The sequence below is a fragment of the Macrobrachium nipponense genome, chromosome 19, assembly GCF_015104395.2.
Source record: "Macrobrachium nipponense isolate FS-2020 chromosome 19, ASM1510439v2, whole genome shotgun sequence".
Classification (NCBI taxonomy): domain Eukaryota; kingdom Metazoa; phylum Arthropoda; class Malacostraca; order Decapoda; family Palaemonidae; genus Macrobrachium; species Macrobrachium nipponense.
In genome coordinates, this window is record NC_061088.1 from 52,670,752 (window position 1) to 52,684,695 (window position 13,944).

Sequence of the window (13,944 nt, forward strand, 5' to 3'; positions counted from 1 at the left end):
TGTATTGAATGTGAAGGGTGGGATGCAAAAAAGTGGAAATTGTTAGGTTCTCACTTTTCTAAATTGGATAGAGATAGACGTAAGGCGACCGCTAGAGCCAAGTCAAACTATAGGTCCTACAATATTAAGTAGATAGTTATAATAAGTCGGTAGATGATTTAGACCCAAATATTGCTATGCCTGCTCTTTTGTTCGCCAGTTGGTGAAAAGAAGTCTGTGAGCAAGAATTTGTTAACACCTGCCTTTGGAGACTAGAAGAATGGCCAAAGATGTGCCTGCTTCTATCTTTAACTCGTCTTTAGGCACAAGAGACGACATTCAATGACGATTGTCATGTATTCTCTCCAGCCTTCTGAAGAAAGTCCCTCCTTCTTCTCAGGACACTAAAGATCTACTGCTGTCTTCTGTTTCGTCAGAAGCGGATGATGAAGAGGAAGTTGAGGATCAAAGCTCTCATCATACTGCTTATTCAGTTTTGATGAATAAGCTCTAGCTTTGACATTCTTTTTGGTGGTCCAGCCTATGCAAGATAGGCTTCTCAAGATGGTTCTGTCTTCCTCATCTGGGAACCGCTTAGTGAGCTAGACAGTTGGCTTGCTGAGAAAAGGGAGCAGGGGAAAGCCCCATTTAGTTATCCCCCTTCTCACTTGTTCGATGAAGGTATTCGACATATGAAACCAGGGAAGCTCCTTTTCTGGAAGTGGCTGCCTCCCAGGAAGACTTCTCCAGTCTCATAGAGTCCTTGAGGAGATAGACTTTTAATTTAGCCAAAGTTATGTTGTGTCCTACGCCTGAATACCCAGTAGCGCCAAAGAGCAACAGAGCTACCTCTAACCCCTGACTGGCTGCCTGACTCAAGTTTTTTCTTTTGTTCGCCAGTTGGTGAAGTCTACGAGCAAGAATTTGCCAACACCTTCCTTCAAAGGCTAGAAGAGTGGCACCAGATGTGCATGCTTCTATCTCAAACTCATCTCTAGGCACAAGAGACGACACTATTCAGCGACAATTGTCAGGCTTTTCGGAAGCAAATGACGGAGAGAAAATCAAGGATCAAAGCTCTTATCCCACTGCTTATTCAGCTTTTATGAAGTACTTATTGAATGATTTTCCTGGATTTTTTATGCTTGTGGCTCCTACTCCTTCAGCTTTGACGTTCTTTTTGTCTGACCAGCCTATGCAAGATAGGCTTCTCAAGATATTTCTGTCTTCCTCAGCCAGGAAGGTACTTTGTGAGCTAGACAGTTGACTTGCTGAGAAAAAGGAGCAGGAGAAAGCCTCATTTAGTTAACAACCATTCTTTTCTTGTTTGTTGGAGGTACTTGACGTATGAAACTAGGGAAGCTTCCTCTCTGGGAGTGGCTGTCTCCCCCCAGGGAGACTTGTCTGGTCTCTTAGATTCCTCAAGGAGATAGGCTTTTAATGTAGTCAAAGTTGTGTTCTCCCCTATGGAGATAGACTATCTACTCAAAAACCTCTAGGATTTTTGAGGGAGTATTGAGTTTTGTGGACTGGACAGTAGGCACCTTAGCAATGAATATTAGGAGTTCTTTCCAGCTGCTTGTAGATGTAGCCTTTGATATGCTACATGTAATATTTAACGACAAGGGCATAAGGGATGGGACACTAGAATTAGCATCTTTGTACGCGTTAGGAGTGCTATAAAAGAGAGCTTTGGTGCTCTTTTACGACAAATTGTGTGACGTTCATATAGAGATCTGCACTGATTTATTCAACTGTAGATCGTCATCATCTTTTTCCTAGTTCGACAGTGAGTGAGATATTGTTGAAACTACAGAAAAAGAGCACTCAGGACCTTCTCGCTTGCTCTTTGTGACACCCAAGAAACCCAACACCTACCAGTAATAAGAATGTGTTGTGTTCCCATTGCAGTCTCTGCCATTTTGCAGCAATAGAGTAAGGTATCAGAGGCCCAGGTCCAATCTTCTTTTCTTGACCAGACAGCCAGGAAGTCAGCAACAATGTCTTCCACCTGGCAGTGAAGAACAGGTCCTCCCTGCACCTGTAGGAGAGAATGGGAGAGAAGAAAAGCAGAAAATTGGTTAATTTTGGTCCTGAAGGAAGGTTATGAGATTCCTTTCAAGGAAAAACCTCTGATGGTCAACAGACCCATTGTGTTGTCCGCCTACTCAGTAGGCTTTAAGAAGTTTTCAGCACTCATGAGCAATGGGACTTCCCTACTCAAGAAAGGAGCAGTTGAGGAAGTAGAAAACATCAAGATGGCGGGGTTTTACAAAAGTCTTTTTGTAGTCCCAAAAACATCAGGGGGATGGAGGCCTGTATTGGATGTGAACGCCCTGAACTTTGTGGAAAAGGCAAAGTCCAGGATGGAGACTACCCAGTCCATCATGGCATCAATTCAAGAGGGCGATTGGATGGCATCCATAGACATGAGAGACGCAGACTTCCACATACCAGTACATCAGAGGTCCAGAAAGTATCTTTGCTTCATATTTCAAGACCAGTTTACCACTTTAGAGGTGTATGCTTCAGGTTGTCAACCACTCCACAAGTGTTTACAGAGCACCCCTCTCTAAGTGGCTACACCCGATGGGTATATCCTTTTTCTGGATGATTGGCTTCTTCACTCACTGACAGAGCAGAAGTGCAGGGAGGGCATCAAGAGAATAATTGATTTAGCCCAAGAATTGTGTATACTCAACAATATTCAGAAGTCCCAGCTGGTTCCTTCTCAGAAGGTTCTGTATTTGGTTGGGGATAGTGATAAACTTGGAGTTTTCAGGTTTTCCCATCCTCCAATCGCATTCAGTCTTGCCTGGATTAAGTGAAGAGTTTTCTTGCATGTCGAACATGCACAGCGAACCAGTGGATGAGCTTTTTGGGAACATTGGCTTTGATAGAACAGTTCATTCACTTAGGAAGATTACACATGAGGTCCCTTCAGTTTTATCTGCGAGCCAACTGAGACAGGAAGAAACACCAGGATACGTTTGTTTTTCTTGTCATTAGAGACCAAGGATTGTCTCCAGTGGTGGAACTTATATAGCAGATTTTAACAGGGCAAGTTGCTGTATTCACTGAATGCCAACCTAGAATTTTATGCAGATGCATATGACCTAGGATGGGGAGCCCTTCTAGTCAATCAAGAAGTGTCGGGACTGTGTTCCAAAGAGCAAAAACACAGGCATAGCAATCTAAAGGCAATGTTAGCGATTCGATGAGGCCTGCAACATTTTGCTCGGGAAGGGCAAAACAAAATTGTGGCTGTCCATTCTGACAATATGGCAGCCCTGTTTTACATAAAGAAGCAAGGGTGTCCTCATTTTTTCTTCCCTTACATAGAAGTGAGAACCCTTTTTGTATGGGCTTCCAACAACACCACCAAGTTGGTAACCAGATTCATACAGGGAAAACTGAACACACTAGTGGATGGACAGAGTCATCGCATTCAGGTACTACTCCCTATGGAATGGACTCTTCATCCTCAGATGTGCAAGAATCTGTGAAAACTATGAGGGAGACCTTTAGTAGACCTTTTTGCAATGTCAAAGAATCGTAGACTTCGATTTATTGTTCACTAGTCCTGGACCTTCTTGCTTGGGTGATAGATGCCATGCTGCAGGATCTGTCGAACATGGATCTATACACTATCCGACCTTTCTGCATGATAAGAAAGGTGATAAACAAAGGAACCACAACAAGAGCAGCTTCGGAAGCTGTCACTAAACAGATCTTCATCTGGTAGAGTCTTTCAGGCTAAGTGGGCAATCTTCAGGGATTCGTGTAGAAGACATAATGTCTTGTCTTTTTCAGCTTCTTTGAGTAATATAGCTGACTTTCTATTGTTTCTTAGGAAGTCTAGAGGCCTTTTATCATCAATAATCAGAGGATATAGAGCAATGCTTAGTTCTGTATTCTGTCATAGGGGTTTAGATATTTTTACCAACCAGGACATCTCAGACCTCGTTAGGTTTCTTGATATCACTAAGTCTAAAGGCTAGATATGGTAGTTAAGTGGCTGTTCGAACCTCTTTAATCCACATCGCGTACAGATCTTATGAGGAAGACTGTTTTTGGTTGCCTTAGCAACAGCCAAGAGAGTGAGATACATGCCCTTGAGAAGAATGTGGGCTTCTCACAAGGAGATGCAGTATGTTGCCTTACATAGGGCTTTCTTGCCAAGAATGAAGACCCTAACAAACCCTGGCATCGTTCCTTTGTCAACAAAAGTTTGATGGAAATCTTAGGCCCGGAAGAAGAGGACACTATGCCCAGTGCGAGCACTAAGGCACTATCTAGACAAGATAGAAAAGATTAGGGGCCCCTGTGATCATTTGTGGTGCTTGGTTAAAAAACCATCATGGGCCATGTCTAAGAATGGCTTGGCTTTTTCCTGAAGGATCTGATGAAGGAACCCCATACGCAGGTAGGAGAGAAGGACCTTAATTTAGTAAAGAGTTATAGCTCACAAGATCAGATCGGTAGCCACATCATTGTCTTTTAGACATAGTTTGTCTATTTCATCCATTTTACAGGGGTACTTATTGGAAGTATCATTCGGTCTTTACGACACATTATTTGAAGGATGTGGAAGTGATTTATGATAAGTGCAGTGCATTAGGGCCGTTATCCATGGTTGGCAGGGTGTTAGGGGAGAAGCATAGGAAACTTTTCTTCCTATCTGTATTTTTGCCTTGATATGATGTGTTGTGTTCTCAAGGGGAGCCTGGGGCCACTTAGTGGTTGGAGTGCCCCCCAGTCCTTAGTTTTATGGTTGCATTTGGTAATTTTTTATATGACTGTTGGTTTAGGCATTTATTGTTGTATAATCTGGTCCTTGTTTAGTCAGTTATATGCCCAGGGCAGGACCAACTGACCTGTATGCTTAGTAGTCACCAGTTTCATACATTGCTACAAAGCTCCACTGTTGTAGAGGTGAGTCTGGCCAATTAGCCACACCTACATGCATAAGATGAGTGCCAATCAGAGGCAGTATATCTTTTATCAGATGAGGAACAACAAGCATTGATAGATTGCTTTTGTTTTCTATTTCTCTGCAAGTTATAATTAATAGTGTTTGAGGTAGAATTAACCATATCCCACCTGTGTCAATTTGAGTTTCAGCAATGTAGTTACTTGGTAAGTTACATGTATATAAAAATGACATTTTTATGATAAAATGATGTTTCACATGTACCAAGTAATTACGAATCAGAGCCTTCCACCTCTCTCTCCGCATTTGGGAATGGTTAGAGAAACAATTGACTACTTGCTGAAGATGTTCCTCTCTTACCCCAAAAGTGGGCGGGGCAAAACATTACACCGACAACGTAACTAGCACTACTGCAATTGTCAAATTTTAAGCTGCCGGTGAGTGAAACTGTAAGCAATGTAATATATATATATATATATATATATATATATATATATATATATATATATTATATATATATATATATATATATATATATATATATATATAACAATTTATGATAAAAATTTCATATTTATTTGCAGAATAAGAACCTTCACACTCGGTTAACTGTAACTTCAGCAGAAAGAGAGAGATTAGAAGAAGAGCTTTCTACAGTTGTAAGGGCAAAAATGGAAAATGAAATTATCATTGATGAGCAAGCATTTTACGTACATGAATTGAAGGTAGGATCTATTTATTATTTTGAAGTTTATGTTGAGTGCCTATTTATATGTTTTAATTATTTTGTTATAAATTGTGTAACTCACTATCAGAGAAGCTTTGATCTTGAAGACGACCCAGTTTTGACCAACAAATTTTTTTGTGGTGTTTGTTGCACCATTTTTGCCTACCATACCAAGATGTTTTGTGGTGGCTTAGCAACGTGTAGATCTTGTTGACCACTTAGTCTACATTTGAAATTTTTATTTTATTTAAGATAAAGAGGTAGTAAGTTTATATCCAATGCATATATCTGGTCAACTGGTAGTTACCGATGGCAGAGCTGTGTCTACACTGATACTCCAGTTCCATAATTCAGTTTGGGGCCTTCTTTTCTACTGCAGTATTTACCTTCACTGGAGTATTTTTATTGTGACCAGTAATGATTATAATGATGTGGTTTAAGCTAAGAACATTTATGGTATGCAGATCTTTTGTTCTGGTGACATTACCACAAGTTGATGGTTTTGTCTTGGTTGGTGCACTGTATATGTATATTCCACTGTCTTAGTGTATTACAGTATTTTGCATAACTGTGATGGTATTCCATATATCCTTCTGAAATTTAAATCTTTTTACAAATTGCAGTATGTGTTTGGGGTCATATATGCCATTTAATGTCAAGTTCTATATTTAAAACTATGGAAACCAGTTGTCCCTGGTATCTGGTGTTGACTGAACATATGTTTCATCACAGAACATCTGAACACAACCAATCCAAATCGTGGGTGATTGTTTGATTGTGGGAGTTACCTTTGTGATTGTACTCTTTTACGCATAGTACTGCAATTTTACTTTAACAATTAATATTTTTGTTTAAATTAGGTACTTTTGTGGGAATAAAAATATTGGTAATACTGCTCACAACATGACTTAAAACCAACAAATTCCTATGAAACAGAGCGCCCTCTCTTACCATACCAGCGCCTCAGCGGTGTGGTTGGTATGGTATTAGCATCCCACCTCGGTGGTCGCGGATTCGATTCTCGGCCATTACATTGGGGAGTGAGAGATGTGTATTTCTGGTGATAGAAGTTCACTCTCGACGTGGTTCAGAAGTCACGTAAAGCCGTTGGTCCCGTTGCTGAATAACCACTGGTTCCATGCAACGTAAAAGCACCATACACACAAACAAACCTACCATACGAAACACCAACTCCTTGCCTCCTCTTTTGCCTGCTCTGTGTATGTTTATGATTCCACCCCACCCTGCTGCCATTTTGTTTTCTATGATGTCACAACACAACTTAATACATCAAGACATTTTCTAAAATCAAACACGTTTCCCATATATTGAACAACACCCACATTTCACCAATACAGAAAATGAAAATAAAATAACATGACTAAACTTATATATAATCAGTGTTCATTCCAGCTGTTGGGAAGATCAATTGTGAGGTGTTCTATTTCACATCCTAGAGGCCCTTTACCCATAGTAGATGCGTGATATTAGTTTATTTTGACCATTTAATGTAATGTGGTAGTGTTCATATCTTTAGGGAAGTTCTTTGGTTCACAAGATTATTTTATCCCTTGACTGCCTTGTCTTTTAACCTCCATAATTACCTTCTTTCTATTGATAGAGTTCAGCTTAGCAAAGGATTTGTTTCCATTATTGGGGATGCATTCAATGAGTACTCCTTTGATGGGTGGTCTTGTTTTTGTTTCATTGTTCTAAAACTAATTATTCCTACATAAATACAAACCTTTCTTTCTTTACATATGGTTTTCATACAATCAACTTACCTGTCAGATATATACATAGCTAAGACTCCGTCGTCCCCGACAGAAATTCAAATTTCGCGCCACTCGCTACAGGTAGGTCAGGTGATCTACCGGCCTGCCCTGGGTGGCAGGACTAGGAACCATCCCCGTTTTCTATCATATTTTCTCTGTCGCCGGTGGTATCAACATTGTTGTTATTACCTCCTGACTTAGATTCATTTTTCAACATTTGATCAACGTTTTTCGGCTTTTTGGTGACGTATTTGGATCGTGTTTTGGCATTCGCTACTGTGGACTGTTTTTGGAATAACTCTTTTGGATTTTTCTCAGTATGTCTGATTCTAATGTGAGTGTGAGAATGTGTGTGAATGTAGGCTGCAGGGTGAGGATACCGAAAGCTTCGGTTGATCCTCACACTGTATGCCGTAAATGTAGGGGGTTTCAGTGTTCTGCTATTAACACTTGTAAGGAATGCGAGGGTTTGAATGCAGAAGAATGGAAGACTTTGACTTCTTATTTGAAGAAGTTAGAGAGGGATAGAGTTAGACGACTGAAAGGTGTGGATTCAAGGCCTATTGAGCCTTTCACGGATAATTCTAACCCTACTACTGTAGATTCTCCCTATAAATCTCATTCTCAGAGTGTCTTTTCGGATTCGGCATCGGAAATCGCCAATCTGAAAGCGACTATTCGAGACATGAAGTCCAAGATGGCGGACTCGAAAGGTAAGGCTAGTGATAGTGAACATTTTAGTGAAGTGAGTCCTATCAGTGTTGTGGAGGGGGCGTTTGATCGTCCCTGCGGCGCTCCCAGGCCTAGACCTCTTCCAAGCTCACATGCCCAGAGGAGAAGGAAAGTCGAAAGCCTTAATTAGGAGGTCGTGGGGAATCCCCAACGGTCAGACGTCCCTTCAGCTAGCTCTGCTTCATGGCAGCCAGCTCAAGGGCGCTATAGAAAAAGCGTCCTTCGCGAGTGTTTCTCGTCCTCTCCCTCTCCCTCACCTAAACGAGGGTGGAAGGAGTCGAACTTATCGAGACCGCTGAAGCGTCATATGAAGCAAGACATTGATTCTAGCCCAGAGCGCTTCTCGGATGACGCCCCGTCTGCTATTAAGAAGGCGAAGGTGGCGTCAGCGTCACCTGACGCTTATGAGGAAGTACCCCATCATGCTTCTTCCCCGAGTGATGACGAGAGGCGTCATGCACTAGACGTAGGAGAGGAAAAACGTCAAGAAAGATAATTATGGCGGTTCAGAACAACTGTCATCTCTTGTGGGAGTTTTAGCGCCCCGTCGGAAGGACGTGACGCTTCCAATTAAGAAGTCTCGTCCTCTCGCACCTGCTCGAAGAACGGGGGCTGACGAGAGAGAGAATCGAAAGACGTCTTTTAGAAGTGAAGCGTCTTTTCAAGCGGATCTTAGACGTGACGCTCCGTCCAAGATTGTGACGCCGAGTAGGAAGCCCTTAGAGAGCGAAGCGTCCTCCAGACGCGAAGCGTCATCAAGACGTCAACAAGAGACGTCATACATGACGCTCGGAGAGCGGGAAGCGTCATACAAGACGTCTTCTAAAGCGCAAGAGAAGCCGCAGGTTGTGACGCCTTCCAAGTCGATCAGAAAGGTAGGGGAAAAGAAAGACTTTCATTCCCTTAGCCCCTCTCCTATCAGGAGTTTGTCTCCTCCAGAGGAAGAAAGCTCTGAAAGGAGAACGGAATATCAGAATTATCACGAGTTGGAAGAAAACTCGGATGATGACGATCATGGAAGAGAGGGCTTGTCTAACTATAAAGTGTTGACTACCCTGCTTCTGGAGGAATACGGAGACGAGTTGACTCCGGCTGCTCCTCCTTCTCCGCGCTCGCTCTTTTCGAGTGCGAAGGCGAAGAAGCCTTCGTCTTTTCTGAAGATGAAGCCCACCATCTCGATGAAGCGGGCTTTAAACGCCTTAGACTCCTGGATGAAGTCGAAGAAAGACTTAGTCAGGACAGTATTTTGCATGCCTCCAGCAAGGTTAGCTGGGAAAAGAGGCATATGGTACAAGACGGGGGAGGATATGGGTATCGCTCTCCCTTCTACAACAGAGGCAGACTTTTTGACGTTAGTTGACGCTTCAAGGCGTCCTAGTCTTAATTCTGCTCGTATTACATGGAGTATTTCAGAACTGGATCATCTCCTCAAGGGACTTTTCCATGTATTGGAAGTCTTCAACTTCTTAGATTGGTCCCTTGGGGTGATGTCCAAGAAAGCTCACGATTCACAGGGAATCGAACCTGAAGCCCTGTTATGCATTTTGTCTTGCATCGACAAAGCGGTACAGGATGGATCTTTGGAAGTCGCTTCATTATTTGGAGCAGGTCTTTTGAAGAAAAGGACGGTGTATGGCGCCTTCTTAACAAAGGCAGTCTCGCATGCACAGAGGGCAGCTCTACTGTATGCACCTCTATCGGACTATTTGTTCCCTTCTCAGTTAGTGAAGGACGTGGCTCACTCTTTAACTGAGAAGGCGACGCAGGATCTTCTGACGCAGTCAGCTAGGAAGAAGAAACCTGCTTTAGTTTCTGCCAAGAAAGAACCTAGCACTTCTATGCAGCCCTTTCGAGGTGGTCCGATCTCCAGACCTCCCGCAAGAAGGAAGGCTCCAGAGAAGAGAGGTAGGTCCGCCTTTCGTCCCTTTAAAAAGGGAAAATGAAACATTTCTCCTCCAAACACCAGTAGGTGCCAGGCTCCTGGGATTCGTGGAGGCCTGGACACTGATAGACGCAGACGCGTCTTCACTAAATATCATAAGGAAGGGATATCGTATCCCTTTCCTGAATACTCCGCCCCTAACGTCAATACCAAGGGAGCTATCAGCCAAGTACAAGGACCCTGTGCTGAAGGATACTCTTCGATCGATGGTGGAACAAATGTGGGACAAGAGTGCAATAGAACTAGTACTGGATCAAAACTCCCCGGGGAGGGGTTTTACAATCGCCTTTTTCTAGGCGAAAGCCTCGGGAGGCTGGAGACCAGTACTAGACGTCAGCTCTCTGAACAAATTTGTTCAGAAGGAGAAGTTCTCCATGGAGACTTCTGCTTCAGTCCTAGCGTCATTACGACAAGGAGATTGGATGGTGTCTCTAGATCTCCAGGACGCCTACTTTCACGTCCCGATCCACCCTTCATCGAAGAAGTACCTCCGTTTCATGACGGGGGGAAGGATCTTTCAGTTCAGAGCCTTGTGTTTCGGCCTGTCCACAGCTCCTCAGGTCTTCACAAGCCTGATGAGGAATGTGGCGAGATTTCTTCATCTCAAAGGAGTGAATGTCTCTATGTACCTAGACGACTGGCTCATCAGGGCCAGATCGGAGAGACAGTGTTTGGAGGACCTAAAGTTAACTCTGGATTTGACCAAGGCGTTGGGATTGCTTGTGAACCTCGAGAAGTCTCAGCTGACCCCCAGACAAGACCTAGTCTATCTGGGGATTCGGATGGATTCTCGGGGTTTTCGAGTTTTTCCTTCGCAAGAGAGAACCGCAAAAGGTTTGAGGATAATCTCTCTCTTCTTAGAGAGGCAACAAACGTCAGCGAGGGAATGGTTGAGCCTTCTGGGGACGCTTTCCTCGCTGGAACAATTCTTCCCTCTCGGAAGACTTCATATCCGTCCACTTCAATTCTTCCTCAAGAAGTCTTGGAGCTGGAAAAACGGACAGCTGTCGGACGTTTTTCCCATTCCAGTGGAGATGAAGGCACACCTACAGTGGTGGTTGCTACCTCTGGAAGAGAACAAAGGGATCTCTCTAAGAACACAGAACCCAGACCTAGTGTTGTTCTCCGACGCGTCGGAGACGGGTTGGGGAGCGACATTAGGCTCAGAGGAAGTGTCAGGCACCTGGGAACCAGCACAGGTGTCCTGGCACATAAACTGCAAAGAGCTCTTCGCCGTACACCTGGCCTTGAAGAGCCTAGAACCTCGGGTGAGAGACAAGGTAGTGCAAGTAAACGTGGACAACACCACCGCACTTGCCTACATTCGGAAACAGGGAGGGACACACTCCTCGTTCCTTTACGAACTAACGAGGGACCTATTACTTTGGACGTCTCACAGGAACATCTCCCTGCTGACAAGGTTCGTACAGGAGTAAGGAATGTGAGGGCGGACAGGCTCAGCAGGAGGAACCAGGTCCTTCATACAGAATGGACTCTGCACGAGGAAGTGTGTCTCGATCTCTGGTCTCTGTGGGGAACTCCTCATGTGGATCTCTTCGCAACATACATTTCAAAAAGGCTCCCAGTGTTTTGCTCGGTCGTGGAAGACCCAAGAGCAATTATGGTAGACGCCTTCCTGCTAAACTGGTCTCGAGTGGACGTTTACGCTTTTCCCCCATTCAAAATCCTGGGGTTAGTATTGAAAAAGTTTGTGGCGTCAAAAGAGACGAGGATGACTTTAATAGCCCCCTTTTGGCCGGCCCAGGAATGGTTCACGGAGGTGGTAGAGTGGATCGTAGACTTTCCAAGATCCCTACCAGAAAGGACGGATCTTCTCAAACAACCACACTTCAAGAGGGTACCATCAAAACCCTCCCCGCTCTCGCTCTGACTGCCTTTCGACTATCGAAAGACTTGTCAGAGCGAGAGGTTTTTCTCGCGAAGTGGCAAGCGCGATCGCGAGAGCTCGCAGAACCTCCACTAACGAAAGTATACCAGTCGAAGTGGGAGGTCTTTAGAAGGTGGTGTAGAGCCAAGAAGTTGTCCTCCTCCTCTACCTCTATAGCGGAAATTGCTGATTTCTTGCTATTCCTGAGAGTAAAATCTCATCTAGCCGTATCCACAATAAAGGGATACAGAAGTATGCTCTCGGCTGTATTCAGGAACAGAGGTTTAGATCTGGCAAATAACAAAGATCTCCACGATCTCATAAGATCTTTTGAGACTTCAAAAAGTCTAAGGAACCAGTACCTCCGAACTGGAACTTGGACGTAGTCCTCAAATATCTGTCTTCGGATAGATTCGAGCCTCCGCATCTGGCATCATTTAGAGACATAACTAGAAAATGCCTATTTCTTTTATCGTTAGCGACGGCAAAAAGAATTAGTGAGTTACAAGCTCTGCAGGATAAAGTAGGATTCAAGGGAGACTCGGCGATTTGCTCGTTTAAGACCCTGTTTTTAGCGAAAAACGAGAATCCCACGAATCCCTGGCCTAGGTCATTCGAAGTCAAAGAAATGTCCTAGTCTCGTAGGCAGAGAAGCAGAGAGGTCTCTATGCCCTGTTAGAGCTCTGAAGTTCTATCTTCAGAGGAAGCGTCAGTTGGGAGGCTCTAGACAAGGTCTTTGGTGCGCGGTAAAAGACCCCACAAGACTGATGTCCAAGAATGCTCTAGCGTTCTTTGTAAGAAACGTCATTACGGACGCTCATAAGGTCTGTCCTGACGAACAATTACAACTACTGAGGGTAAAAGCTCATGAAGTAAGAGCGGTTGCGACGTCTCTCTCGTTTTATAAGAATATGTCGCTTAAAAACATTATAGATACGACATATTGGAGATGCAACTCAGTATTTGCATCTCATTACTTGAAAGACGTGCGTGTGACGTATGAGAAGTGCTTTTCTCTAGGTCCTATCGTATCGGCAGATACGATTCTGGGTACGGGAGCCGACACCAATCCTTAAAATGTATATACTGTTCTTCGGTTTGGATATGGTCGAGAATCTCTTCGAACAATGGAGGATTCAGGCTCGCTACGGGCGGCCGTCTATGTTGTTCATAAGAGAATTCTCGTCATATCCAATTAGTTGAGTATAATTTTTTTTGAAAAATTATGTATGTGTGCGTAGTGGTTTTTGAGTTACGGTTGTTGTGACGAGTTCGGGGATAACTCGTAACAATCCTTAGTTCTAACACATGGTTAGGATCAGGTGGTCGGGATTGGTTGTGTGCTCCTTCATAAGGTGTATTGTCATATAAGTGGATCAGCACCCATTGACAAAGTCCTTTTAGGCTCTGCTGAGTAAGTGGGTAAGACCCCATCGGCAGACCCACAAGAACTCTTGGCCATAGATCACATATCTCGCTAAAGTTTCTTGAGGTGATGCAGACTACTGGGCAAACACCCACCAAGTCTACCACCTATCAGGTAGGAACCAAGGTTTTATTTATACCTACAACATATGTTGTTTACCTGTCTATTCCATATAGTAGCTGTCTCTTACCCTCCACCGAAGGGTGCCAATCAGCTATGTATATATCTGACAGGTAAGTTGATTGTATGAAAATGATATTGTTTTTAGTTACAATAAAAGTTTTCATACATACTTACCTGGCAGATATACAATTAAAGGCCCACCCAGCCTCCCCGCAGGAGACAGGTGGAAGAGAGAAAATATGATAGAAAACGGGGATGGTTCCTAGTCCTGCCACCCAGGGCAGGCCGGTAGATCACCTGACCTACCTGTAGCGAGTGGCGCGAAATTTGAATTTCTGTCGGGGACGACGGAGTCTTAGCTATGTATATATCTGCCAGGTAAGTATGTATGAAACTTTATTGTAACATAACAATATCAT

The 13,944-nt window shown here is 43.6% G+C and overlaps 1 protein-coding gene across 3 annotated transcripts in view; it reads left to right on the forward strand.

Annotated features, from left to right (window-relative positions):
• The window catches only part of LOC135216961 (golgin subfamily A member 4-like), a 275,501-nt gene that overhangs the window by 75,670 nt on the left and 185,887 nt on the right, over positions 1-13,944 (forward strand). For all 3 annotated transcript variants that reach the window (XM_064252500.1, XM_064252489.1, XM_064252492.1), the window contains exon 10: positions 5,497-5,637. In XM_064252500.1, coding sequence (XP_064108570.1) covers positions 5,497-5,637 — 141 coding nt within the window. The remainder of the gene's footprint in view (positions 1-5,496; positions 5,638-13,944) is intronic.